The sequence below is a fragment of the Trachurus japonicus genome, chromosome 13 (assembly GCF_045865225.1).
Source record: "Trachurus japonicus isolate A0001 chromosome 13, Traja_1.0".
Taxonomy (NCBI): Eukaryota; Metazoa; Chordata; class Actinopteri; order Carangiformes; family Carangidae; genus Trachurus; species Trachurus japonicus.
This window is the reverse complement of record NC_140919.1, coordinates 40,210,068-40,237,894: the sequence shown is the minus strand read 5'-3', so window position 1 is coordinate 40,237,894 and position 27,827 is coordinate 40,210,068. Positions and strand designations below refer to the sequence as shown.

At 42.6% G+C, this 27,827-nt stretch overlaps 2 protein-coding genes across 3 annotated transcripts in view; one reads left to right on the top strand and one right to left on the bottom strand.

The window, feature by feature from the left end:
- The window catches only part of elna (elastin a), a 54,191-nt gene extending 46,476 nt beyond the window's left edge, over window positions 1-7,715 (bottom strand). For both annotated transcript variants that reach the window (XM_085796552.1, XM_085796553.1), the window contains exon 1: window positions 7,399-7,715. In XM_085796552.1, coding sequence (XP_085652678.1) covers window positions 7,399-7,474 — 76 coding nt within the window. In that variant the 5' untranslated portion in view covers window positions 7,475-7,715. The remainder of the gene's footprint in view (window positions 1-7,398) is intronic.
- Window positions 1-27,827, top strand: part of LOC146976627 (BICD family-like cargo adapter 1) — a 165,413-nt gene that overhangs the window by 8,678 nt on the left and 128,908 nt on the right. The gene's annotated exons all lie outside the window — the stretch shown is intronic.

Here is a 27,827-nt window from a genome sequence, read left to right as displayed (position 1 = left end):
TACATGCACTCGCAGGAATCCCGATAGTCATTTGAATTTATCATCACTCCGGTTTGGGCTTGAGAGCGTTCCAACTGTAAAGACTCGCTCAGAGCGGACGGAGCGTCGGTGAAGTCGGAGTGAAGCGAGTCATCGGCATAAGACGGTCAGAGAATGACACATTGACACTTCCTGCCATGTTTCTATTTCAGTGTGGATGTCTAGAAAGCGTAGACGCTGTTGTATTTTCACGTCAAGCTCTCTCCATATGGGTCTTCGATCAATGGGCTGGAATTTTGGCCTTTCAGTCGTCATGGGCTATAAAGTGAGATTCATTTGGGAAACCCTCAGTCCCAGGTACAACATCTGTCTGCTGCCATGTGGAATAATCATGGGTTATCATTGGTTCATGAATATGAAAAAACAAAAAAACATTAAAAGAAAAATCATTTCACTTTTTAAATTCCTCTTTTGAAATGTACCCTGCAGAGACCATGGGGCAGGGGACGGGTCTACGGCTCTTTTGAAGACTGTGCAATAGCCTGTTTTATACACGGACTTGGATGTGGTGTCATTGCTTACGAAATCAACAGAAAGGTGAACTTCCAAACTTGGCAGCATGTAGAGAGGAAGGAATCTTGTGGCCTTGAGGATGATTGGTGGAGTGGGAATGATCATGTGGGCATTTCTGAACAGCCTACATCTATGAAGCTGCAGGAACCAAAGGTCTGAATTGGTGCTTCAAATCTTCAATCTGAGAGGAATTCAACACTCTTAAAACATTTTAGTTGGGTTTTTTTTTGTCTGGATTTGTTATGAAAACCTCAAATTACTTTAATTTAACTAATCTCTATCTAAGTGATTTCTATAATCTCTTGGCAAACCTCAGAAAACATAAGATGTCACTGATCTATGGTTTTAGACAAAGACTGACTTTAATAGCCACTGGTTGGTAGGAAAGTTCTTACTTACTCATAATGTACACATTATATGGCTATTAAACTCATTTGCAGCTTTGTGGCAAATTTCAGCTTTGCAAGGCATCACCTGTGTCTCACAAATCACACACAGGGCAAAGAAAAATATTCCCCAGTACAACATGTGGTTGGAAATTCTACGCATATAAGGTCTTAAGGGTGAATTCTTCCTAGAAGAGGGAAAATTATGTCTCTACTCAACACTTTCATGTCATTATTAAATCCCAAATCTCACACGACAGGACACTCGCAGAGAAATTTCACAATCAGAATTTTATTTCCAGAGGATTCAGGTCGGTGTTTATACAAACTCAACCACTACAATGCATGAAAACCTCAAAGGCTTCTATAAAAATCATTTTCATACACAACATATGCGGATGTGTACATGTTTTGGTTTCTTCAGTTCCTTTGTTTGGAATTTCGATAAGATGACGTAGCTCACCAGACACAAGCTAACAGGTGAAAAGGACGGTTTCCAGCCCTTTGTGTGTTTAGTTTTGTATAATATCATGTTTTGATTGTCGGCCTGGAAAGTAGGAAGCGACATGTTTATCAACTGGAAAGATCATTCATTTGATATTGTGCCTCAGCATCAATATGGGTGACACAGCCAACAGGAAAAAAAATCTACATTTTTCTTGAATTTATCTACAAATTAGAGTCTAAGTGGAAAATTATTACTGGCACAAAACACCTCATTTTATGGGGGATATGGGTTACTGGGCCCACGAATAATGAGTGAATAGCAGACACTTTGTTTTGTTATTGAATCAAACTGAAGCCAATGACAGATTTTTCCATAGTACCTCCCATGTTTATGACAGTTTTTACAATTGCTCTTTGTGACTTGAAAGAGTTTAGTTTTACCTCATTTACAACAAGATGGTGAGTAATGTGACATTTCCATGACCCTGTGCTGTGGTCCTGTAGTAATTGGCCTTTTACTAAATAATTGAATGTCGGAGAGTTGATGGAACATGCATGGCAATCAGGCCTGAGAGCACATACACAACACCCACACATGCAACCTCACAAGAGTTAACTACGGCCGCCGCCTCCACTACGAAAGACTTACACAAGCATTACTATTTGTGACTGCACGGTGTTGTGCTCACCGTGCACACTGCTTGGGAAGTCCAAAGGAAAACTAAACTCTAATGTGTTTATACCACTTTAGCCACCTGATCCTTTCACAGCTCTGTAACACTATTTCCATCACTTTTGATAAAAATCAAAAATACGGTCTGGCAAACTAACAACTGTTTGCTGCATTCGAGTCCAAAACCACTGTCCCAGAAAAGAAAAGTTTGGTTCTGTCCTCATGGAAAGCTCTCATAGCTCAGCCTCCAGCAACAGAGCGGTGAAGAAAACACTGTGGTTTTTGGCTCACTTGCTTGTCCCGTTATCAGACATGTGACAGCTGGCTTACTATCAGTCACCCATGCACTGTCTATTTTCCACAGCATGTTGGAGGGAGGAGGAGGAAAGTGCGAGGATCATCTCCCAAAAAAAAAAAAAATCAAAGGGAAAATCAATCTTAGTTTCACAACGACCCCACCTGACTTAACCTTCTCTTCTCTGTGTCATTGACACTTGTGTAAAGCATGCAATGTGAAGTACGGTATGCACTGGCAAACAAGCAGCTCACAGCCTACGGGTGGTGATAATTTAACGTCCGAGAAGACCCGATCCTAATCTCTCCAGCGCTGCCTTTGGGTGTCTCGACTGGAGCCGTCCCACTGGGAACTGACGGGATCATTACAACATTTTGGAAAGACATTCTTTGAAACTAAAAAAAGGGTTTTGGAAGAGCGCTGCTCTCTCTTCAGAGCTGAACATGACTAATGAATAAGCCATGGTTGAAGATAACCATCAACCATGTGAAATCACTAAACGCTCGTGGAACAAACAGTTCATGTTATGACTCTATTCCAGAAACTGATTTATGTGATAGTATCACACAGTAGAACTGACACAGTTACGGGTGCCATAAAGAACTATTAACTACACACTACACAGTTCACGTAATGTTGTTGTTTTTTTCCTGTAAGATACATGTGAAATGAAGTGATGCAACTTATGGAGTTCTGCGATGTTAAGCAGAACGCATAAATCTTGTTTTGTAAATGGTTTTTCTTTGGAAGGAACTCTGTGAATTGCGAAAAACAACATGACCGAATGAAGAAGCATCAATCATATTTATGAATGAGATATTGGCATTTCCACTTTACATTCATCCCAGCGAGGACAAAAGGAGTTTATGGAGCCGAAGGGATAAGTGATTTATGTCAGAGAGGAGAAAATGCTCATAATCAGTGTGCAGACGCTGTGTGGGAACTGGAGATGCTCTGCACTTCTAAAATCTAACAAAACACTTAGAAAGAATGCAATTTTGTTTTGTTTAGACCAACTGATTGATGCAATAGGCCTTAAGATGTCATGTCGACGCCCCCGCCCCCCTTCCTCCCACAAAAAAAAAAAAAAAAACTCCACTGAAACTAATACAATACAGCATACAAAGTTTTCATGCCAGAGGATTTTGATTAAATTGACGTAATGTGTTTAATCAGAATTTCATTTTTCTTACCATCCTCTCTCATCAGTTATGGGCTTTTTATTAGAAAATATTTTCATACTAACGTTGCACTCATGCTGTCATGTAAACCCAGGAAAGCTTGGACATCAGTGCGCAGTGGTGGGTCAAGATGAAAACATTCCTGACAGGAGCCATTTCAGATTGCTGGCCCAGTGAGATTGACTCCTCGCAGCTCTCGGGCCTGGTGAGGGCTGCTTACAGAGTGGCTGGAATGAATCATCTGAGTTAATGTGCTTCTTTGTTGAAAACTTGGCACCGGTTGAGAGCAGACCAAACATCTGACTGGGAGATGCTAGGGACTGACATTTATCCACAACCGCAGAGCGAGAGCTGAACAAATTATTAACTGATATGTGTTTTTAGCGAAGTTGAAGACTGGCTACTATGCAAATACCTTCGCAATAACGCCGCACATGTGTCGAGGTAATGCAAAAGCGATGCATCACACACACATGGAGTTACACCCTGGACATTTGGCGTGTGGTCTCTACGAATTACGTGTCTATTAAAACAACCCATCCGTCGCAAAACTCTGGTCCCAACAACAATCTTAACAGTAGTTACAGTCAAAATGGTGATAGGAAAACCTGTTGGCCAAAGTGTTAGTAATCGTTTCTGGCGAGGGGCTTTGATACAAGAGAGCGACTTCCAAGCCACGCAGCGTGCTTTGATGTAAAAACTGAAAACTGCGGATGGAACCGTCCAATCTCCTAACGCTTTCCCAGGACGTTTGCCAGGCCGAGACATGAATGCGTGGAATAACAGCTCTTTCACAACAGCAAACCCAAAGTCAGTCGGTGCTTGTAACCAAAGGGCTCCTGCCCAAATGAGTACTAAATGAGGTCACCTCGTTGCAAATTACACCATACCATTCAAAATCAACAAATTAAAATGCCTTCGTGGGTCCAACATGAAAAAAATTTGAACAAAAACCCAACTGAAGCAAAACGTCTGTGTCTTTGCTCAGACAGTACTTAAAATGGTCTATTTCTTTAACTGCAGTGTGGAGCTGTTGAGCGCCCGGGATGACTATGTGTCACATTAATCCAGCATGCTGTGGCTGGCGCTCAGGCTTGCCAGAAGAGGGATTAGAGCCAAAGAGGTGTTCACAGCACACGCTACCAATAAAAAACCTTAAAGCACCACTTCTTCTGGTGGGGAATCAAGACAATCAAGTTTAGGTATCTGCCCGTAATGGCCGTGTAAATGCTGCAATCCATCACCGGTGCTTTGTGACAGCCCGAGCACGCCATCCACGTCTGTGTCGATTTTTCGTTCCGACCTCACCTATACACAGCCGGCTACGCGGGTGTCACTGATTAATGTATGAAATTCCTCTGAAGTCCCGCTGCTGCCGGACGGAGCCAACGCCAAATGAGGCAAACTGGCTTTCAGCTCGCACTAAAGAAAACATCACACAACCTCTTTAATTCTTTGGAGATGGTGAAGGAACAGAGCAGCTAACCCCCCCCTCCCCCCCTCCCTTTCCCTCCCCCCCTCTCTCTCCTTCTTCATCTCCCACGGGGTCTCTCTGCCCGTCAGCGTTTGTGCCATTAAACTTTGCGTCTGTCATAAAAACCCAAACAGATGACTTTGGCGCGCGTCCACCGGTTGGTAATTGAGGCTTTCTGTGGGGATTACGACACGCTGTTCGTCAAGAGGAGCGGGAAACTCGATACTCTTCTCAAAGTCGGTGTCATTTCGCAACAAATTTACGAGAACCCGGCGAGCTATTCTCTCTTCTTTTTTTATTGGAGCAAGTGGAGGAACAAGCCTGATTAAATTCCTATAGGCTGAGGAATCCATTCGAGGAATTTTATCAGCCGCCTTGGCCTGGGTTTGATTCGGTTATCATATGTAGAAATATGAAAGTGGGGCCACCGAGTCCAAGCTGCATCGACCCTAATTTATTTCGATAAGGAAAAGAATCCACGTGTATTCATATTTGTTTGCGGAATGTGAAATAAATCTGCCTGCTTCCATAAATAACAAACATACCTGCGCATGGTCAAAGGGCAACATGACAGCGGATATATTTATTAACAAACGCCTTCACAGATGTTTCCTCAAGGACTATAACTCATTTACACTTGCGGATGGAAAACATTCAGACTGGCCTCGCACTCGATTCGAGGGGGGAATTTTTCGCAAAGTGTTAAGAGGTGTTTTCTGCGCAGAGGCATTAAATGAACGGTTGTGCGCTAATGAGGTTCGAGTTACTCACACGTAATTGACCCCTTGGAACAAGTGGAGTGTTTTTTTCAATTTCACTTCCAAGTCAGAGTACACACAGACACAGATGGGAGTAGTTTGAACGCCACAGAAATGTTTGATATGGACGGATTCAACACTCACTTGAGATCAAAGTTGCGCTCCTAAGCCAGTGTTGATATTTGTTGGCTCCTTTACCTGCTATATATTTTTTGCCTGAATGCACCTTGAAATCTCAACTGAAATGTGGCTGGCACAGAGAGAAGGAGGGATAAATCTGCTACGAGACAGAGAAAAGAAGGGCAAAGAAATTTTCAGACGACACAATCTACAACCTGACAGAGAGAGACGTTGTCAACAAGATCGAATTAGAGCAGCGAGGAAAAATGAGCCTTTATTTGGACAAAGTATTCCTTTGAGAAATCTAACAATAATGCATCTGAGAGGAGACATGGACACTCAGAGATAAGGAGGTTTAACAGCTGTGACTTTTACACAAATAAATACAACGAATATATACTTGACTCCAGCAAACCCCGGGCCCAGATGCTAAGCATGTTTTCCAGTTGGGGGCTGGATAATTCTGAGAAACCTCGGCCAAAACACAGAGCGAGAACTAAATCAAAGCGACGAAGAAACGGGAGAAAAAGCAAACACGCACAGGCTGGATGAGAGCTGGAGGAATTGCATGCTCACAGCCTCTCACTGTCACTTTCTGTCTGTCTGAAACAAGAAAGGCTGCAACCTTGAGCTGCACTCGAAAACTAAACCCCCTAAAATCTGCTCGTCCACGCTCAAGGTGACACTCACACTCACACACACACACACACACTCTCCCGGTCCAGCTGGGAGTTCATCAGGGGTGAATTTAAACTGTGCAGTTTGTGCAGAGTGGGAAAAAAATGAGCAGCTGCAGCTCTCACTTCCTGACATGTTATAGGACAGAGCCTGCAGCATGTAAACATACATATAAAGTTTCAGTTTCAGTTTATTCTAGTCTATATTTACTGATATTGTCCAATCTCCTAATGTGATTATATAGTTAGGATGCACAGTTATCTCTGTAACACAGATATCTACAATGCTGTGACACTGAACCTCACTTCTAAGACCAGACATGGACATGTAAACATGATGAGAAGAACTATTTTCCTTCTATTTATCGCAGCATCTTGTTTAACTGCAGTGTGACGGGACACCTCTATTAAAGGATTGAATGCCTTTGCAGAAGCTCAGTCTCACTAAACAGCCTTCACTTTTACACCAGAGTAGAGGGGTTTTATACTATCCATTTATTTAAATCACCAAATAGCAATAGCAATGCAACTGCAGATTTGTCATTTTGAAGTTATAGCTGGAATTAAGCCACAAGAAACAATAAAACATTCAAAGTTAACACTAAGTTTATTTCATATAAATGTAAACTAAGTTACACTGCAACAGATAAACATGGTTTATATAGATCACATAAGATTTCAGTTAAATTGTTGTTTAGTAGCAGAATCAGCAAACTTTTAATTACATGCCTCTGAGGGGCAAAAATGCACATACAAAAAAGAAATTGCACCTGTTCTAAGTCTGTGATTGGTGCAGCAAAGATCATGGCTCAGTTCACCTATGACATACACTTACCTCCTTGTAGAGAGGGCTGAATCAGTGCTAAGAGGAAGAGTCCACAGAAGAGCAACAGAATGTTTCTGTTAGCCATCTCGCTCCAAAATGCACCACCCCTCTCCCGATCAGCTGGTTTTATTCTCTTCTAGCTAATTACCACTAGCCCGAAGTTGGGGAAAAGGTGAAAAAAGGGAAAAGATATGAGACCTGACGTAATTAAGAGAGGGCAAAGACTCTGGTTCAATGGATCACTTTGCTTTTTTTCCTCCTCTATGTCTGGTGTTGCTGTTTTTATTCTGGTCACTCCTGCCAACAGTACAGACACTGCTGCCAGCAAGGAAAGAGAGAGAGAGAGAGGGAAAGAGACACACACACAAAGGGGGAGAGAGAGAGGGAGAGACAGCCCCCCCCCCCCACTCTCATCCAGAAGGAATTGAACTGTCTGCCAAGCATTTGCATGGATACGGAGCGTACTTATCTGTGAGAGTCAAGAGGGAGACTGAGGAAGAGCAAACCACATACCCAGATAATTACCTCTTCTCTGTGGCTCTAATTTCCAGCTGCTTGGTTTTCAACACAAGCAGCGACATTAGTTTTTTACTGTTTCTCTTGAGCAAGTGATCCCTAAAGCTTTGAGGTAGAATGAAAAGAAAACGGCAACTATCAGCATGTGTGCAGAAAATAAGAAAAATTACAAACTCACTGGCTGCAGGAGCGAGAGGGAAACGCAGAGCGTACAGCACCTGCGTGGAGAAGTGACACAACTGTCAGCATCAGTACTCAGTGTGTACAGTGATGGACGTAGCCCAGCTCCCCCAGCATACTGTCACCTTAACACCATTTGAATAGGTGAGTTATATAAAAATGAACCCATGGCACCAATAACAAGGTGTAAATCAGCTAAACGCGTTGACTTCTGCTGTAAAGTTGGGCATGTTAACATGGGACTGACCCACTTTTACCCGGCCTCCAGTGGCCATGGGAGGACCTGCATTCACACACACACACACACACACACACACACACACACAGAGCAAAGGAGCAACATCAGCCTGCTGCTCTGTGCAGCCTCTCAGACATTTCAACACCTCTCAGACGTAGAGCAAGGACCGTAGACTGTTTACAACAATGGTAGACTGTTTACAACATTGGAAGTATCCTCTGTGATGTCACCCAGAGGTTTCTTAAGAGCAAGGCTGCTCAACCGTTGCCATCTTAGCATTGCCTGACAAACCGAGCCATCCTCAGTTATTCATATTTTTAAGTTCTGAATAAAGGTTACAGCTTCAACTTTTTCATCAAAATGATACATTTTTCAAAAATAATAGCCTACATCCACATAACGTCTAGAGGGGTGCAGAATAAAGTCGTTTTAAAAAAGTAGTTTGTAGTGTTTTATAAATTTTGACGTGTCCAAAATATATAAATATGTAGGCTACATCTGGTTATACGTTGGCAACGTCGGCATGAAATGATCTCTGCCAACAGCATTAGTAGGCTACGTTGATGTCACATGAGGCAGAGCTCAGGGAGGGGGGGGGCAGATCCTGATACACTGCAAAAATTCAAAATCTTACCAAGAATATTTGTCTTATTTCTAGTCAAAATGTAATTTCCAGTCAAAATAAATCTAAATATACTTAAAATAAGTATCATCACATTTTAAAAGTCGCTTGTTTTTAGACACTTTTTAATTTTTTCAAGCAAATTTTCCACTTTAAATGAGTAGAAAAATCTGACAGTGGCAAGTTTTTCTTTCTAATTACAAGCACAAAAAACTTGCTTTCACTGGCAGATTTTTCTACTGAAAATTAGTTTGAAACAAGTGAAAATGATCTAAAAACAAGTTAATTTTTAGATGATGAGTCTTATTTTAAGTGGAAAGAGATTAGTTTTGACTAGAAATGAGACATTTTGACAAGAAATAAGACAAATATTCTTGGAAGGATTTTGAGTTTTTGCAGTGTAGCTCTGTAGAGAAATGGCATTGTGCTAATGCTAATGCTAACTAACAGTCAGCCGGTACTGTAACGTTTCCGGTACAGGCGTGATGCTGCGGGTTTGTCAGGTTCGTCGACTGCAGGTGAGTTAGTGTGAAATGATTCAGATGTGTTTCCAGTCCGCTGTCAACACCGGAGCTGCTGCTCGTTAAATATGGTTTTAGCTTTAGCTACTAGCCGCTCCCTATAGGCGTTACCTGGCAACCAGTATAATTGAAGGTTGGAGTGAGACCGGGCGAGTGTGAGACACTTACTGGCCAGGAGGAATTAAACTTGTAGCTAACACCTTTAAATCTAAAAAGGTGAGTTAAAATTCCCCCCTCAGCACATACAGTACACTTCCTATGGTATTTGTGACTGGATGATTACATGTAGATTCTTTGGCAGGCTGATATATGTTGGTGGCGAATATATCAGTAAAGTGTTCTTAGACATTGGACCAGATGCAAGAATATGTTCGTTTTTCTTTTCTTCTTTAATTCTACTTTTTCGTGTGGTGGAATTTTAGAGTGTGCCATGTCAGATTCACCAAACACTTGTATCACCCTAAAACAATTGTAAAACATGATGAATCCCACCTGTTCTAGATGAACGCCTGTTCCAGAGAAGAACTGACAAACTTTTGTCAGAAATAAAAGAACGCAGGATCATACTTTTCTTTTTTAGTAGCGTTCATCATGGAATCAAGGTCCAAAGATGAATAAAGAATGGGAACTTACCATTACTGGTGCAGTAAACTCTGTCTCATCTTGCAAAAAAAAAAGAAGTGGGGTGACATGGAATTGGACTCAAAAAGACGTCTGTCAAACTTAAAGGAGGTGCATGACTGCAACAAGCGGAGGCCAACACAGGAAAGGGGGACGGACAAGAGTTTAAATGTGCCATTAATGGGAATGTGGCACTGTCAGGTCTCACAACTGATGAGCTACTACACACAGATTGATGCTGCAGCACGTGACAATGGTTAGCCTTTATTCCTCTACATTCACATGCATTTAAAATAAATTCCACAGAAGGTTACCAGGATATCTTATAGTGACCAGACAAATATCCTTAACCTGCCTCCCCTGTCCAAATGTTGCAAACTGAAGTAACATGGAAAGAAGTGCAAGACAACTTGTGCGATCATTTTCATTTATTCAGAGCAAAATCCCGTTCCTCCACCACCGTCTGATGCTCCAGGTTCCCGGCATGCTCCATGGACACAGGTGATCTCAGACGCGGTCCTAAAAAATCAAGAGGACATCTTTATCATTGTCTGCAAACAACCTGCCTGCAGCCATGATGACATGAGTAAATCATTAAATGCACTAAGTGGCAGTGAAAGATAAGATTTCTGTGTGTTAATTAAGCAAATCGATGCGGCTGTACAATAAAATCACTTTCCAAAAGGTCAACAGTGTCCCTAACCCTCTCTCAAGTGGATAAGAGTTCTGTAAAATAAAAGCAGCACCATACCTCAGAGTGGCGCAAGGGGGCGATGTGGCATGTCCTCGGCAGGTTTTCTTTATATTACAACTCAAAAAAGTATGAACGAGAAACAGTTTGAATGACTGACTGGGACACAATTGAGTTGTCAACAGCAAATTTGTGTTGCTTTGGAGAACGGCAGGTTGGTTTGTGCTTGACTGCTACGACAGGTCTGCAGTGCACCACTCGTAAATCCTGTTCGTACCTAAGAGAAAATCCAAAATACGGGAAAATCTGAGAATGTGGAAAATCCTCGTAAATCACTCATACGCATGATTTAAGAACGAATACGTGTGTACGAGTGTTTTATGCATCCGGCCCGATGTGTTTGCTCTCTGCTGAACTATCCATATCTGCAGCTTTCCACGTGCAGCGATTACAACATTATTAAACCTTTGAGGGTTCTGTTTAGTTAAGGTTATGGAAAGATCCTGCGTCTGGATGGAGACAGAGGAATTCAACAGTGACTTCCACAACATGTTTATTTACGTTTAATCAAGCTCAAACCAAAAGTGCTTATGTTGCCCAAGCCGCAGACGGGAAAGTGAATGTGAACTCAGGTCTGCAGACGGCAGACGCAGCCCTGCGGTTTGCACAGCTGCCACTGACCCACACCATCCCCTGACAGCTCCGCCGGGCTCCATTCATTCAAAAGAAACATTGCCTTTGAATATAATCCAGGCAACAATTATGTTTGCCACCAGAAGATAATTGGAGAAATAATTTTAATAGTAAAAAAATATCATTTCTAGGAAACAGGGATGAAGGTTGAAAAATAACTGCTATGACACTGCTGTATTTTCTTAAAACTCCCCTTTACTACCCACATATAATTTCAACACATTACTTTAAAACAACTTAACTCCTCTCACAGATAGTGTGTTGATAGAAGATCGGCCCCGGTGCTCCATCACTAACAGGACACATCCTCTCCAGGCACCTGGTGTGCAGATTCATCTTGGCTCGGCAGGTTGAGCCATTAATTAGGAAACACCTCACCGCTGACAAGGCTGTCATTGTCCATCTTACTGTTCTGTCCCGGGACACATTTTTGGGATTTCAATTAGAAAAGCTCGAGCAGAGGTGCTTTTTTACTGGCAAAGGCTGCAGCCAAGGTCATTACTCTCTCAGACACAAACGTGACAGACCGCGTTGTCTCACGCATGCTAATGGGTTTTGGTTTCCAAGACACACACCATCCTTCATAGATGTGACGCCCGCCATTATGTTCATATTCCCTAGTGATGATTTCCTTGGTTAAGGTCAAGCATTCAAAGCAATATCAGCTGTTACAGGTTTGTTCAGACTGAATACAGAACATTTTTTTGTCATTTGAATGATGAAGTCCAGCTACAGATAAGGTCATATTTTTCACCCGAGCAGGAATTATTTTCCATTTGAGCACGAGCACAGTCTCTGCAGTTTGTAACGGCACGAAGCAAATGCGTATGTGAGGTAGCAATAACTCAACGTGCATCACGTAACTGAATGTATACAAACAAAGCAGAGCAACAGCCAGTTATCAACCACTCAGATCGGGTTTCTTTGTACGCTCAGTGGATTGTTCAGAGTTGAATTCTCAGGATGTTCGTCATCTCATTGCATTGCTGTGGCCTACTACAGTACATGGTTCATAGCCAATTCTGACTTATAACTCCTTACACTGTTCCTATACGACACATACTGGAGTGATGACTTCAGCGGTGAGCCCAACATCTGTTTTTCTCAGTGAACTCACCCAATACATGAAAAAAGACACCAAAAAAAAAAAATCAAGGACAAAGAAACATTTGAACTGCTCTCGGCTCGTATGATGATGATAAATCATTAGTTACAATCCAAACATCGGCGGGACACTGAGCTAATGCTGTGTTCTGCCGGGTCTTATTCTTCCAACGGTTGATTTAAGACCAAAAGCCCCAGCTGACTGGGCTGTTTGGGAAGCAAACGTGTATTCTGGATGAGAACACATTTATTTGCGGGTCGAAATGTCTATTTTAGCTAATGTCTGGTACTCCCCCGCGCTGGATTAGTCATGTTTTTTTTATTCGAAAAAACGCTGAGATTAAACATGGACTTTCGTGCAGGCTGAGGTGAGATCACAAAGAACTTGGTGTTTTTAATTAAACCACAAGCTGCGGTTCAGGAGGTAGAGCGAGCTGTCCAATAATCATAAAGTCGGTGGTTCGATCCCCGGTCCATGTGTCGCAGTGCCCGTGGTGGGTAACCCCACATTGCCCCTGATGTATCAAAGGCCTCTGACTGTGTGTAGACAGTGCTCCATGTGGGTGAAGGTTACTAGAGTGTAAACCACTTCGAATGGTCGTAAAAGAGGAACTATGCAAGATTTGCACCTTAATTAAACAGTTTGGGAGTAATTGTGATGGTTGAATGACTTGTTACGGGGAGAATGGAGGCTCTCTACCTTCCACCTACTGTCTCTTGGCCGAAAACCAACCTGGCAAGATCAGCACCTCCGACCCCATGTCACAGATCTCGTCTCATGAGAAACATGGACTGCTTTACGGCACTACGACACGAAGACAACCGGTAATCCGTAATCTCGTGTTAACGTTGCCCACCTCGGTTGTATCGCTCCACCACAGATTGCCTCTTGCTGGCAAATGCACATGACCGGGAGGGGGGTTAGCACTGAGTTTTTACAACAGTGAAAATACCATAATTTCTCAAATACTGTAGAAGCCTGGGCTTTTATTTGCTTCAACTGCCAGACTGACCTGTCTTATATTTGAGACAGGCGTCTACATGGGACAGGCTTTTATTTCATTTTGAACAAATCTTATGCTCAGCAATCAACTCGACCGGATGCGTGCCGGGTTCATGTCTAAAACATATACCTCGGGTCGGCGGATAAGACCATGTGTAACGGATGTGCACTCACTCCACCCATAAAAGACGTGCTAACCAACTTGCCAAGCGGGTGTCAACCTCTTGGCGAAGAGGTTAGCATTGTCGCCTCCGGTGCGGGAGGTCGTGGGATCGAACCCCACCTAGGGCAGGCCATGAGAAACTCAACGCAGAGGGCCAGATATGACATCGGCTACACATGGGCTTCCTTTTTTTTTGGAACTCTATCACGAATAAAGCAGCTTAGAAACTGCTCAAACGGGTGATTGTGGGCTTTGAGAGGTTTTGTAGATTCACGAGAACTTGCAGAAAATAGAAATAGACCCGACTTGTAATTGAGACTGGCTTTAATTTGCTCAAACCTGTAGCCAGACCTGGCCAGTATAGCCTACTGTAGGAGGTGGAGCTCTGTAAAGAAAAAAGTGAGCAGACTTGCATAGTTCTCCTTTAAAGCTAGAAAAGTGCTATTGATCAAATAATCATTTGTTGAATATTTCTAAACCATAGTTTCAATGGAATTATTGTCATTTTATACAACTACAGCTTTTATCCACAATTACTGCGGCTTTTGTTTCCACATTAAGATGGATGTTTTTTTTCCCCAAACAGTGATGTCTGTGTCTGGTATCGTATCTTGGCTTGCAGATCATTTCAGTAGTTGTGTAAACGTGTGGTTAGAAGCCAGCGCACAAGCTCTAATAAAATCAAGAATATTCTTTCCTCAGCCCCCGGGTTTACTAGCCAATCATATCCGCTGATTATGAGCCTGATAACATTGGTTTGCCTCATACGCCTAAATCTTGTAAAAGTTTAGACTCTCTTTATGTGTTTGTCACAGGGCACTGCCGACATGCTGCAACATGTGGGCTTATACACTGGAACCAACTCCCTTGGAGACAACCGCAGATTACAAAAGACCCTCGCTGTAATGACTCTGCATCTGCAGGCACAGTTGGCAGAGCATCACAATATAATCCAGTTCAACCTTCCAAGTACTTTTGGCTTCAACAGAAGGGAAATTAAGTCCGTAAAGACAACTTTTGAGGTCACTGCCAGAAACTATACGAACTCTCTGAGGTAGAAGTATATTAAATTCCAAGGCAGTGGCAGCTTTATTTACTAACAGACATACTAATTAATTCTTTGCTCTAAAACTTAATGACTGAGTTTCTCCCAGTCCAGAAGTCAATTTAAAACCAGCCATGCAACTACAAATTCGAGACAACAGCCTTGATTTATTAAATCTGCTGGAATGAGGTAGGGACTAAGAGTGCTGTCAATGCAGTTATGGCAAAACCCTTTGGAAGAAAGCATCAGAAAAAAAATGTCTAATTACTGCTCCGGCCCAAATATTAGATAAAATGTTCCTGGAAATTAGGTTTGAGAGGGGGATGATCATCTTTGAGGACGAGATAATTGTGTTCATAAAAGCAGATTTTCTTTTACAATGCAGACAGGCCTAGCGTACTGCTGTTTTCTTCAGAGAATGCTGCATTATGGGCAATTTGTGACCTTGCTGTTGCTAGGCTAGCCAGTCAGTCAGCTTTAAAAGTGTTTCATTATCCCAGTCTAACCTGCAGCAGCATCTGAAGGCTTGTGTAATGTAATTTTTACTGCCAGGAAATGGATTTATCACAACTGTAAATGATTTCATAGCACCTTGCGACATCCTTACTGCAGAAAAACAAGAAGAAGAAGAAAAAATAGAAAATGCTAACCATCTGAGAAAATAGTTTTGACCATTTCCAAGAGCCTGACGGGGGAGGATGAGGAGGAGGAGGGTGAATGTGACTGACAGACACGCTGGTGTTTCCTCCTCCCAGAGACTCTTGGGAGGGATAAAGAGGAAAGGTAAATGCTGGGAGACCACAACTGATCAAATTACATATATACATATATACATACAGTACAGGCCAAAAGTTTGGACACACCTTCTCCTTCAATGTGTTTCCTTTATTCTCACTGAAGGCACCAAAACTATGAATGAACACATGTGGAATTAACAAAAAAGTGTGAAATAACTGAAAACACGTCTTTTCTTCTTTGTCTTCTCTTTCTTCTTTTCTTCTTCCTCTCCTTCTTCCTCCTCCTCCTCTATCTCTGCCCCCACCAATTCTAGTTTCTTCAAAGTAGCCACCCTTTGCTCTGATTACTGCTTTGCACACTCTTGGCATTCTCTTGATGAGCTTCAAGAGGTGAACCTGACCTGAAGATGGTTTTCACTTCACAGGTGTCAGGTGTGCCTTGTTAGGGTTCATTAGTGGAATTTCAGTGAGAATCTACAATGTAAATAGTCAGTCCAAACTTTTGGCCTCTACTTTAGATATATATATATATATATATATATATATATATATATATATATATAATTTATTATCAGCGTAACATATCTGTAATCCATGGTGGGATGGTCATTCTACTAATGATTGATTACATATAGAAAAACAGTGGCTATCTGAACAATACGTTTACATTAATCGAATGCTGGACTGATGAGTTTGACTTGCTGGTACTTCTGCATTGAGAAGGTGGTTTCAATTTCAAACATATTAACACATCCATCTTCATTCTTTTATACTATGTAATTGTATAGAATACAATTACAACCAACCCAACCCTCTGTCCCTTTCCAAACCATATGGTATGGACATGATGTCACACACACACGTGATAAACCAAGCATCTGTTCCTTAAGCAGAAACATGTAACCTTTGTTGGTGGCATGAATGGTGAAGCGATTTGCCTGCCTGCGATGGCCTCGGTTTCAAATGACTGGAGCAAAGATACACATGGTGTTGTTTTCTTGTCTATTTTTTTGTAAAGTGAGAGGAAATTACTCCTTAACACTCTACACATGGACTACTATTGGCACAATGAACCTTTGTTCGCCGAGTGTTTACATCTTGTTGTGGGGTGCTGCGCTGGATCAGCTCTGAGATCATTATCGTTGAAATGATCACAGAGCGCTCGTCAGTCGCGTTGGGTGGTTCTGACATAATCTGAATTTGTGGCATGCCAAAAATCTTTGGATGCTCTTTTGAACAACAGCTGACACTGTACAGACTGGTTTGGGCCCCATGTACAATATATTTGTTTTAAGACACCAAAGAACATGTAAGAGGTAAACCACAGTGGCCACACGTGACCTCAGATTATTCTCCGAATTATTATTTCATCGCATGTCTACCGTCAATGTTTGAGTAGCTGGAAAGTGGAGAGTTAAAGTCCTCACACTCTGGTATGCGGGCTGCCCTGGTACAGTGCAAACATCATTCCTTTAACGGACCGCGGTGTCACCGGCACACAGAGACAAGCAGATTGGCCGGCCTCCAAAGTGTGATCCAGACCGCACTCCAGATGTGGTTTCTCTGCCGTTAATGTTGCTCTGTATATGAAGGAGGTCCCAGTCAGTGAACATGAGATCCAAACCAATGCACCAAGGGAAAACTGATGAGTGCTGGTATAAGGGGCCAGACCAGGCAGCAGGGTGACTCACATTTGGCATTAAAATCTCGAGGAGCCCAGCTTTAAGAGAGCTTTGCATGCACTCAAGCGAAACCTCCAAGTCTTTATGTATCCGTTCCCCTTCAACATTTGCAGTCATCATCACTTTCATGAGAGTCACCTGCAGTGAAACCGCAGGACCAGAGTTTGGTCACATTTTGTGTGAAATAAAAAGCAGAGATGAGCCATGTAAGCCACTGCTGTTAGTTTATCTTACAGTTGTGTATCTTCTAAGTTTCATCGAAGTGCTAACGGGACACACCAGGTCCTCGGCTTAAGAATTTAATATTAGGATTACAAATAAACAAGAATTCGTCACACCACCCTTTGAGCATGACTTAAGTTCTGAGACGTTTCCATAATTAGTTGTTTGGGAGGGGTACCGCCATAAAAGCTGCAAGTGCATGTGCAAAACTTTTGGCTACACACAGCCTTAAGAGTTCAGTCTGCACCGAGGACTTAAAGCTCCAGTCAAACATCAGGGCACGTTGTGGTGGTGAAATCATATAAAAGGAAGTAGTTTGGTGAATTGTATCAATACTGGGATGGTCAGCAACATCATGCCATCAGAGCCCTGATGACTGGTACTGTAGGTGACGTTACTTGTTTTTATCTTGTTAAAAACAAGTGATGTAAAGCTCTGGGTGAGACAGAAACCCGCCCAGTGTATCTAAACAATAACTACTATTGTAATTTCTTAACCTGTTTCCACTCAATGAGCAAGGTTCAAAAAAGCAACATATGCACAATCCAAGTGCTTTCTCTTTCACTTCTTCTCCACCTCAACAAGAATAGTGAATTGGCTGGGCCGTCTTAGCATGCAAAAGGCTACGGGTCTCGAGATTAGGGAAATCGGAAGATTGAAGACATGAACCACCTGCTACTCTTCCCAATTTCCATCTGTTTAATACAAATCTCCAAAAACATGAGATAAAGCATAAAACTTGTGCAATAATGTCTGTGTTTCAATGTCCATCATTTGGTTCATTGTTCCTATTTTGGTTTTAATCAAACACACCTTTCGTCTCAACACACTTCTTCATAAAAATGAACATGACTCATATGCAGTAGTGCAATCAGATCAATAGTGCATTCAGATCAAGCTATTAGTGCATGTGTTACGCCTCTGTAGGGCGGAGAAGATACACAGTGACAACTTTTGTGTTTATGTCGCTACTGTAACTGCTCCATAGCAACAGAAGCCCATGACAACAGCCCACTGCCTCGCGCCCCACAACTCAACATTCTAAAATGATAACAGTTAGTTAATAAATAAAAATGAAACAAAATAAGAAAAAAATAATACTAATACACTATATACATGTTTGAAATACATTTTTACGGCCTCCTACACACTTCCCAACAAAATATAATGTCGTCCCGACATTACCATGAAGTTAACACTGACAAATTAACCCAAGACAATTTTCCACATTTTTTTTTTTTTTTTTTTTTTTTTTTTTTACATTCTCTTATCAACTTGGAACTGACGATCTTCTGTGATGCACAAGTAGTAAAGGTCAAAGGTCACTGAATCCATATTCACAGAACCAATGTCCCTGCATTGTGACTGGTCTCTGTGTGAACAGTCCATAACAGTCCATAAACAGTCCATCAGCTGTAGAAAGTCCATGACTTGTCCATGGCAACACCGTGTAGAAACAGTCCATAATGTTGTTCATGACAACAGCTTGTGAAAAGTACATTCATTGTCCATGGCAACAATCTGTGCAAACAGTCCTTATGTTGTCCATGTGTAAACAGTTCATACTGTAGCAACAGTCCGTGTAAACAGTTCATACTGTATATTGTTCATAGCAACAGTCAGTGTAAACAGTTCATACTGTATATGTTCATGGCAGCAATCTGTGTAAAAAGTACATGTCTAGGGTATGGCAACAGTCCATGTGAACAGTCCATATGTTGTCCGTGGCAACAGTCAAACTTGTTAAGTCTGTAGGCTCACATTTCGCTGGAGTCCATACATGGAAGGAGACTGGAAATAGTATGGCTGGAGCGGTGGCAGCCATGGGGCCAGTCCAGGTGCGTGGTACACAGACAACATCTGAGGTGTTGGCTGCACACTGTAGCAGGAAGAGATGCCAAGCTGGTCGTAGGTCAAACGTCTCGGTGGATGTCTCTGTCTTGCTGGTAGCTGATATGATGTCTCCTCAGATTCCGCAGCAGCACTCGACGAGGAGGAAGGAGAGGCTTCATCAGGCACGTTTCCTGTAGGTGAGTCTGTTTCCTCTCCAGGCAGGCTTTCAGCAGGTGCACTCAACTCCTCCGGCGGCTCTCCTCGGGAAGACTGCGCTGGTGATGGAGATGGAGCTGGTGTTCCAACTCTGTCCTCTACTAGTCGGTGCTCCTGTTCATGCTCAGTCCCAGATTCAATCTCTGTCTCATTCCTTTCTCCTGGCAGTCTGGGATCTGGAAGTGGCTTGTAATGAAGTTCATATTCATCATCACTTTCCTCATCAGATTCCTGAGCTTTGGATACAGGCCGGCGTTCTCTTTTTTGTTTCTCCTTGTCATTTTTAACAAGCTCTGGTTGTTTTTCAAAGGGCAAGTAGTCACAGGGCATTAGCAGATTTCTATGCAGAACTCTGGAGCGGGTTTTACCTTTCTCTGGTCTTATTTCATATATTGGCAGATCAGGACCCATCTGTCTCACTACTGTATGAACTATGTCCTCCCAATAGTTCCTGAGTTTACCCGGGAGTCTTTCCAATTTGATTTCTGTGTCTCAGTCAGTGTTCTAAGCATCTGCAACAACGTTCTGTTCATCCGTTCCACCTGACCGTTCCCCATCGGGTGATAGGGTGTTGTTCTCGACCCAGTGACTCCGCTGAGCTGCTTTAACTGGCTGAACAGCTGATTGTCAAACTCTCCTCCTTGATCGTGGTGGATGCGAGAGGGAAAACCAAACTTCAGGGCAAAGTCATTGAAGATGAGGTTTGCAACAGTCTTTCCTGACTTTGATGTAGTGGCGTATGCTTGCACAAAACGTGTGAAATGGTCAACAATAACAAGGATATATTCATATCCACCTTTGCACCGGTCAAGATGAAGAAAGTCTATACATACCAACTCAAACGGCTGTGTTGTCACAATATTTGTTAGAGGAGCTCTGGTGTTGTGGCATGGCTTCTTCTGTTTCAGACACACACATTTTCTCATAACGTACTCCTCTACCTCTTTCTGCATATAAGGCCAGTAGAACCGGTCCCGTATGAGTGACATTGTCCTGTCTGCACCTTGATGGCCCATTTCATCATGCAATTCCTTCAGCACTGTACTCTTGTGTACTTCTGGTAAGACCAGCTGTTTTCTATTTACTGTTTTTCTGTACAACACTCCATCTGTGCTCATCTCTAATCTGTCCCACTCTCTGAAAAGACGGATGGCTTGGGAGGAGAGTTGTTTCAGTTCTGGACCTGATGGCTTTTGCTCTGTTAGTTTACATTGAATCACTGGCCCAATAACCAAATCATTCCTCTGATCTTCTCTGATCTGGTCTGTTGTTAGTGGTGTGACAGGAGGTTTAAGAGTCACTGTTGCACAACTTGCTGAGATGCCCATGGACCATGACACGCTGGATTCATCCTGATTTTCAACTGCATGTGAAGCTGCACCAATTGCCTCATGTGACATTTCCTCCGAGCACTCTTTCATGAATGCCTCCATATCTATGGGCATCCTAGACAGGCTATCTGCGTCAATATTTTCTTTACCAGGGCGATATTTAATTGTGAAGTGGAAATCAGCTAGTTCTGATACCCATCTACACCCTGTTGCATTCAATTTAGCAGTAGAAAGTACATATGTGAGAGGATTATTATCACTATAGGCGGTGAAAGATGGTGCATAATACAGGTAATCACGAAACTTTTCTGTGATTGCCCATTTGAGAGCAAGAAACTCTAGTTTGCCTGAATGCAAGTGATAATTTTTCTCAGCTACAGTCAAAGTGCGAGAACCATATGCAATTACACGGAGCTTTCCATTCTGCTTTTGATACAATACTGCACCTAATCCCTGATTGGAGGCATCAGTATGGAGTACGAATGGCTGTGAAAACTCCGGGAAGCCCAGGACAGGAGGCTGGGTTAGACAGCCTATCAACTGCTCCAATGTTGACTGATGCACATCTGTCCACTCGATAGGTTTGCTGGATGGAACTCCTTTGCTGTTTCGCTTTGCTTGCCTCTTCCTCCTTTTATCTTGCAGGCTTTCGGTTTCTGTAGGTCCTTTGAGCAAGTCATACAGAGGGCTAGCAATTTTTGAAAAGTCCTTAATATACTGTCTGTAATAACTCAACAGTCCTAACACTGCTCTTAACTCACCGACAGTACGTGGCTGTTTGTTTTTTAGAGCTGTCACTGCAGCAGTATCAGCGGGATCTATCCTGCTGCCCTCTGCTGACACAATCCTGCCGAGGTACCGTACTTGCTCTTTAAACAGGTCACATTTTTTTGGTTTTAGTCTTATTCCGTTCTCTCTCAGACGCTGCAGTACTTTTCTCACATCGTTGACATGCTCCTCAAATGTTCTGCTAAACACGAGAACATCATCAAGGTAAGGCACACATATTCTGTCTCTCAATCCCTCCAAGCACTCTTCCATGCAGCGCTGAAATGCTGCAGGCGCATTCATGAGTCCAAATGGGATCCGCACCCACTCATACAGGCCCCAGGGAGTTACAAAAGCTGTAAGATGTTTACTGTCCTTGCCCATAAACCCCTGGTGGTATGCCTTACCCTGGTCCAGTAATGAAAAGAGTGTGTTCCCACCCAGACTGTCCATGATGTCCTGTACTCTGGGGATGGGGTGGCGATCTGGATGAGTCTTTTTGTTGAGTTCCCTGTAGTCGATACATAAGCGGAGTGTGCCATCTTTTTTTCTCACACAGACTATGGGAGAAGAATAGGATGAAGTGGATTTCTCCACCCACCCCTGCGCTATCAGGTCCTGTAAATAGTCTTTCATTTCTTGGTATAAAGGCTTTGGGACTGACCGATATACCTGTGACACTGGTTCATTGTCTCTCAGTGAAATGTTCATCTGCAGGTTTTCCACACATCCTATATCATCATCTGACTTAGAGAATGATTGTGATTCTTCTCTTAGCATCTGACTAACAGCTTTTCTTTGATGTTCATTCAGGTGAGCTAGATTGACAGGAGGGTCCCATTGGTCACAGGTGGCAGTGTCCTCACTGGAGCTCTGAGCTTGGATCTGGTGGACTGATGCAGCGGATGGGCAATCTGACCTGAAGATGTCGGCAGGATAAACTGATCTAACTGACTGTACTGTGCCAATAATTGTTCTTCCTGGCAAAGTAATGTCACAGCTAGCTGAATTCTGCACACTGACCACAATTTTTGGGGTCATTCCTGCCTTTACTGATATCAAGGTGTCGTAAAATTCAAGTCCTTCAGGCCACTGTGGGTTCACTTGAGGCTCAAAAATCAAAAAGTTGTCTTCCTTAAAAGGTGGAGCCTGGACCCTACACTCAATCTGGACAGAGCTGCATTTAGGCACACTGACTCTCTCATTTACTGTCCTCACAGTGTATTCACGTGGCTGCCCTGCACTCACTGCACTAATAAAGGCTTTTGCTTTATTCTTCCTGAGTTGAGGGAAAGCTATCATTACTGTCTTCAAAAGTTTTTCTTTGTCTCTGTGTCTTGACCGATCCAGTACTTTGTTTATTACTAGGTGTTCAATGACATTAAACCCAATGATGGGACAAGGCTGTTGACTGCCTTTTAACACTAGCATGGGTATAAACAACTCTTCATCATTAGCAGTGAGTTTAAAGCTCACTTCAAGCCAACCAATGTATGGCATTCCTGTTCCATTAGCTGCTTCTATTTGCAAGGGGTGAGTTGTGTCAATTATCTCAGCAACATTTCTTAACTGTACATCAGGCAAATAACTCTCTTTCCAGATCTCATCTATAGCACAAATTTGTGAGCCTGTGTCCCAAAGTGCCTGAAATTGCTGCTGATGCAGGAAACACCTGATTGTACACTTGTTTCCTACTAACTCCCTCACAGTGGATGTTTTAACTTGGTCACTAACTCTTCTGTGCTTGGACTCCCCACATGACTGATTTCCCTGTTCCCTAATAGTTGCACATGTATATGGCTCACAGTAACTTTTATGTGCACAATAGTGGGACCTTTCTGAACTGCAAGTTGCTCCTTGTCCCATGGAAGCAACTCTCATTAGTTTAAAGAGCTCTCCCTCTCTGGTCTTGGCAGTCTTGGCATTTTACATCCAGCACGGAAATGTTCACTACTTCCACACCTAAAGCAATGCTGGCAGTATTCTTCTCCTGCTTGTGTGCAAGCAAAACACCTGGGGCGTGGACGTGGTGCTGGGTAAGATCGCTGGGGTGCAAACCTTTGCTGGAACTGCGCCGTTTCCCTCACATGTGCAGGTCCCTGTGTTGGTCGGTACTCTTGTGCTGCTGTTGACGGTTGCTGGTGGTAGAACTGCATGTAGTTTTGAGCAGGGTTCCAAGACGGTGGCTGGGGGGGTGCAGGTGCAGACTGTTGGATAGTTTCTTTGATGTGGGAAACCTCAGCTCTCAGATCTTTCAGCAACACCATGTCAGAGCGCAGTTCTTTAATTTCTGAGAGGAGATCAGGGGAAATAGTGGTTGAACTGTGCTGGGGAATGTTTTTCTTTTCAACTCGGGGTTCACTTGACTGGACAGTGTTCACATGAGTTCCTCGTGGTGGGGCTGAATGTTTCTTTTTGTCCTGTCTCTCCTTTTCATTAGCACATGCAGTGTTCACCTTTTCCAGTAGTAGCTCGTCTGACGTATTTGTCTGCAGGAGATAAGGCTGGAGATCACTTTTAACATTGTCATTTTGCAGGCCAGTCAAAACAGTATGCATGAAGAGACTCTGGACTAGTGCTGGGTCATACTTGAGACTTGATTCAACCTCTTGCGAAGCAAACAGAATTTTCTGTCTCAGGTCCATTGCTCTGATCAGGAAATTTTGTGGTGTTTCTTTATTACTCTGGACTTCAGAAGTGAGTTGCTTGTACAGTTCTGTGGCATTTCTCTCTTGGTAATGAGACCTCAAAATTCTACGAAGGGCAGGCAATGTCAGGTTTTCTTTCCCTTCAAGGTAACTCCTTAACTGCAGACCTGGTGTGATGGCACGGATTACTGCATCTGTGATTTCTGACTCTGGGTATCCTTTGCTGGGCCCATTTTCAATTTGCCTGGCCAAGCTGGAGAAGGTGAGTCTGTCTTTTTGTCCAGGCTCCCCTATTAGGCCTGATATTTTAAAGTCTTTGCGCCACAGAGAGCCATTTGGTGATGCTGGAGCCATGGCCTGTACTGGGACGTTTGAATGCAGAGGAGGGGTCAGGCTATTCACCATCAGGTCATGCATTGCTCTCTCCTTTTCTCGCAGTGACAGTCTTAGTGCCTCTACTTCCCTCTGGAGGCTCTCCTGTTCTCCACTCAGATTCAGAGCATCACCTGCACTCTGCTCTTTGGTCATTTGTATTTTGTTAATAATGTCCTGGGCAATAAGAAGATCAGACATGCCCTCATCTTCCAGATCAGCCAGTTCGTCCCGTTCCAGGTATTTTGTAACATGTGAGATTAACTGGCTACGTGTTTTACCAGCTACACATTCATTTCCTAATCCTGAGATCTTCAGTGCATTGCACACTTTAATCAGTTGCTCAACAGTCAGCCTATACAGTGTTCCTTTAATTTCCAGCTGCAGGTTCTCTAATTCAGACTCCATCTTCATCAGATGAGTTGCAAAAGCAGTGAAAAGGGGGATTTATCTGGTTTAATTGGTCCTCGCTGCTCCCTAGTGGTGTCTTTTGCTCACGTCAGGATGCACGTCACCAACGCCGCCGGTAAACCGCCTCCGTTGCTTTCCTCGGGTTCCGTTCTGATGCGTCAGGATACACGTCACCAACGCCGCCGATAACCGCTGCCGTTGCCGTCGTCCTGTTCCGTTCTGATGCGTCAGGTACGTCACCACCGCCGTCGATAACCGCCGCCGTTGCCTCCGTCAGGTTCCGTTCTGTTGCCTGGGTAGTTTGGGGGATGATAGACGAGAGGCTCTCCTACGGGTTCCGGACGCTCCTCAAGCCTTCTCATCCCAGCGGTGCCTCCAAAATGTTACGCCTCTGTAGGGCGGAGAAGATACACAGTGACAACTTTTGTGTTTATGTCGCTACTGTAACTGCTCCATAGCAACAGAAGCCCATGACAACAGCCCACTGCCTCGCGCCCCACAACTCAACATTCTAAAATGATAACAGTTAGTTAATAAATAAAAATGAAACAAAATAAGAAAAAAATAATACTAATACACTATATACATGTTTGAAATACATTTTTACGGCCTCCTACACATGCTACTGATTTAAAATGTGCTATTCGATTAATGAAAGGACAAAAAATATCATAGGCTACTTCAGCTTCAAGCTATTGTTAAACACATCACACACAGGGAATGCTGCTTAACTCACAATGCATGAACTGTATCAGGAAAAATCATTAAATTGATAATGTACCTTTTAAACACTAAACAATCTATTGTTTACAAGCTATTTCTGTCATGAGCTTGTCAGATAATTATATATAATTTAATTTCACATATCCAGAAACAACTCTCTTCAGAATGTATGTGAACCTTGTACAGTAAATATCAACAATAGTAACTTTTCAAAATGTCAGGTAGCTCTTATAGACATTTTATCAGCTGAAATGAAAAATATATGGCCGGGGTTTGAGGGCTTCAGCATTGAAACACACAATGCTGTACACAATCACATCACACATACACACATTAACTCATCACAGTCACACCATGTCACTTTACGCTTTAGGAGATAGTTGCTTTGTTAGTTTCACTGTATACTGACCTGAGAGCAAAGCAGCAAAGTCAGAAGAGAGGGAGGGCTCCCTCACCGAAGCAACAACACCTGTACTCATTAGTTCCGCTCTTTGTTTTCCTGTTATTATTATTCTTCTTCTCACAATGAAATGTGGAATTCATTTCTTTGAGCATCACACTCAGTATTCAACTATTATGCTTGACACAGCTAGCATAAATAAATGCAACACTTAAATTGATAGTGATGTGTATACCTTTTTTTTTTTTTTAACCACACAAACACAAGCGAGACAATACACTTTCAGCACAGCAATAAAAGTTTTGGGTTTGTAATAAAGCACGCTGCTAAACAACAAAATAAAGGTCAGACTCTTTACAAATACAGGCCTATTACTTTGCTGTAGATCCTGGTCAGAGTCTGAAGGAATATAGTCTACTTGCCAACAATGAGTACCCGGAAATGTTGAGTACCCCAAAGTTTTATGTTAGAAATATATAGTATGGGTCCCCAGTATTCAGAAACTGCCGGATGCTAACTTATATATATTGGGAAATTAGCATAACTGACATAATTAGCATAATTGCCTATGGGCAATATTTCAACAAAATTGACTTGGCTGATCTGGGCAATATTGGAGTGGTTTTAGGGGTTATTGATGATGCTGAATCCATTTATGACATTTTCAAAATTTAAAATGGCTGTCTAAACCGGAAGTGACCAGATTTTAACCGCCAGTGGGCCGATTTTGATGGATTTCAAAATCTGGTCACTTCTGGTTTAGACAGCCATTTTGAATTTTGAAAATGTCAGAAATGGATTCAGCATCATCAATAACCCCTAAAACCACTCCAATATTGCCCAGATCAGCCGAGTCAATTTTGTTGAAATATTGCCCATATAGCCAATTATGCTAATTTATGATAATTATGCCAATTATGCTAATTGCCCAATATATATAAGTTAGCATCCGGCAGTTTCTGAATACTGGGGACCCATACTATATATTTCTAACATAAAACGTTGGGGTACTAAACATTTCCGGGTACTCATTGTTGGCAAGTAGACTAATAAATAAATGCAACACTTAAATTGATAGTGATGTGTATACCTTTTTTTTTTTTACCACACAAACACAAGCGAGCGCAAGCGAGACAATACACTTTCAGCACAGCAATAAAAGTTTGGGGTTTGTAATAAAGCACGCCGCTAAACAAAATAAAGGTCGGCCTCTATACAAATACAGGCCTATTACTTTGCTGTAGATCCTGGTCAGAGTCTGAAGGAATACAGTGGTTGAAAATTGGATCTGGTGTAAATGCCCCAAATGACCTAACCTATGACTAAACTGTTGGTGCCAAATCGTTTTGGAAGAGCTATGGCCAATGGGAGAAGTCCAACACTCAGCCGACCAATGGTGCAATTTCATCACTCAACTCTGTCGCTCAGTCAGTCAGTCACGGACATTGCCGTTGATAGGTCCGGCCCTACTGTTGCGTTCCAGCCAAAAATAGCAGCGTTGGCAGCATATAAGGCAATGACTATTCACAGCGGTAACCGATGCTTGCATATTTTGTAGTATGTTTGATTTTCGGCTTATCAGAGAGTTTCTCAGGCTTTCTTTGGGACTCGGGGGCGGGGAATTCTGACAATGTGCCAATAAAGAGTGAGAGAGTGGAGGCAGCAGAACTCACGGGCAATGTAAAACGCTGACGAAAA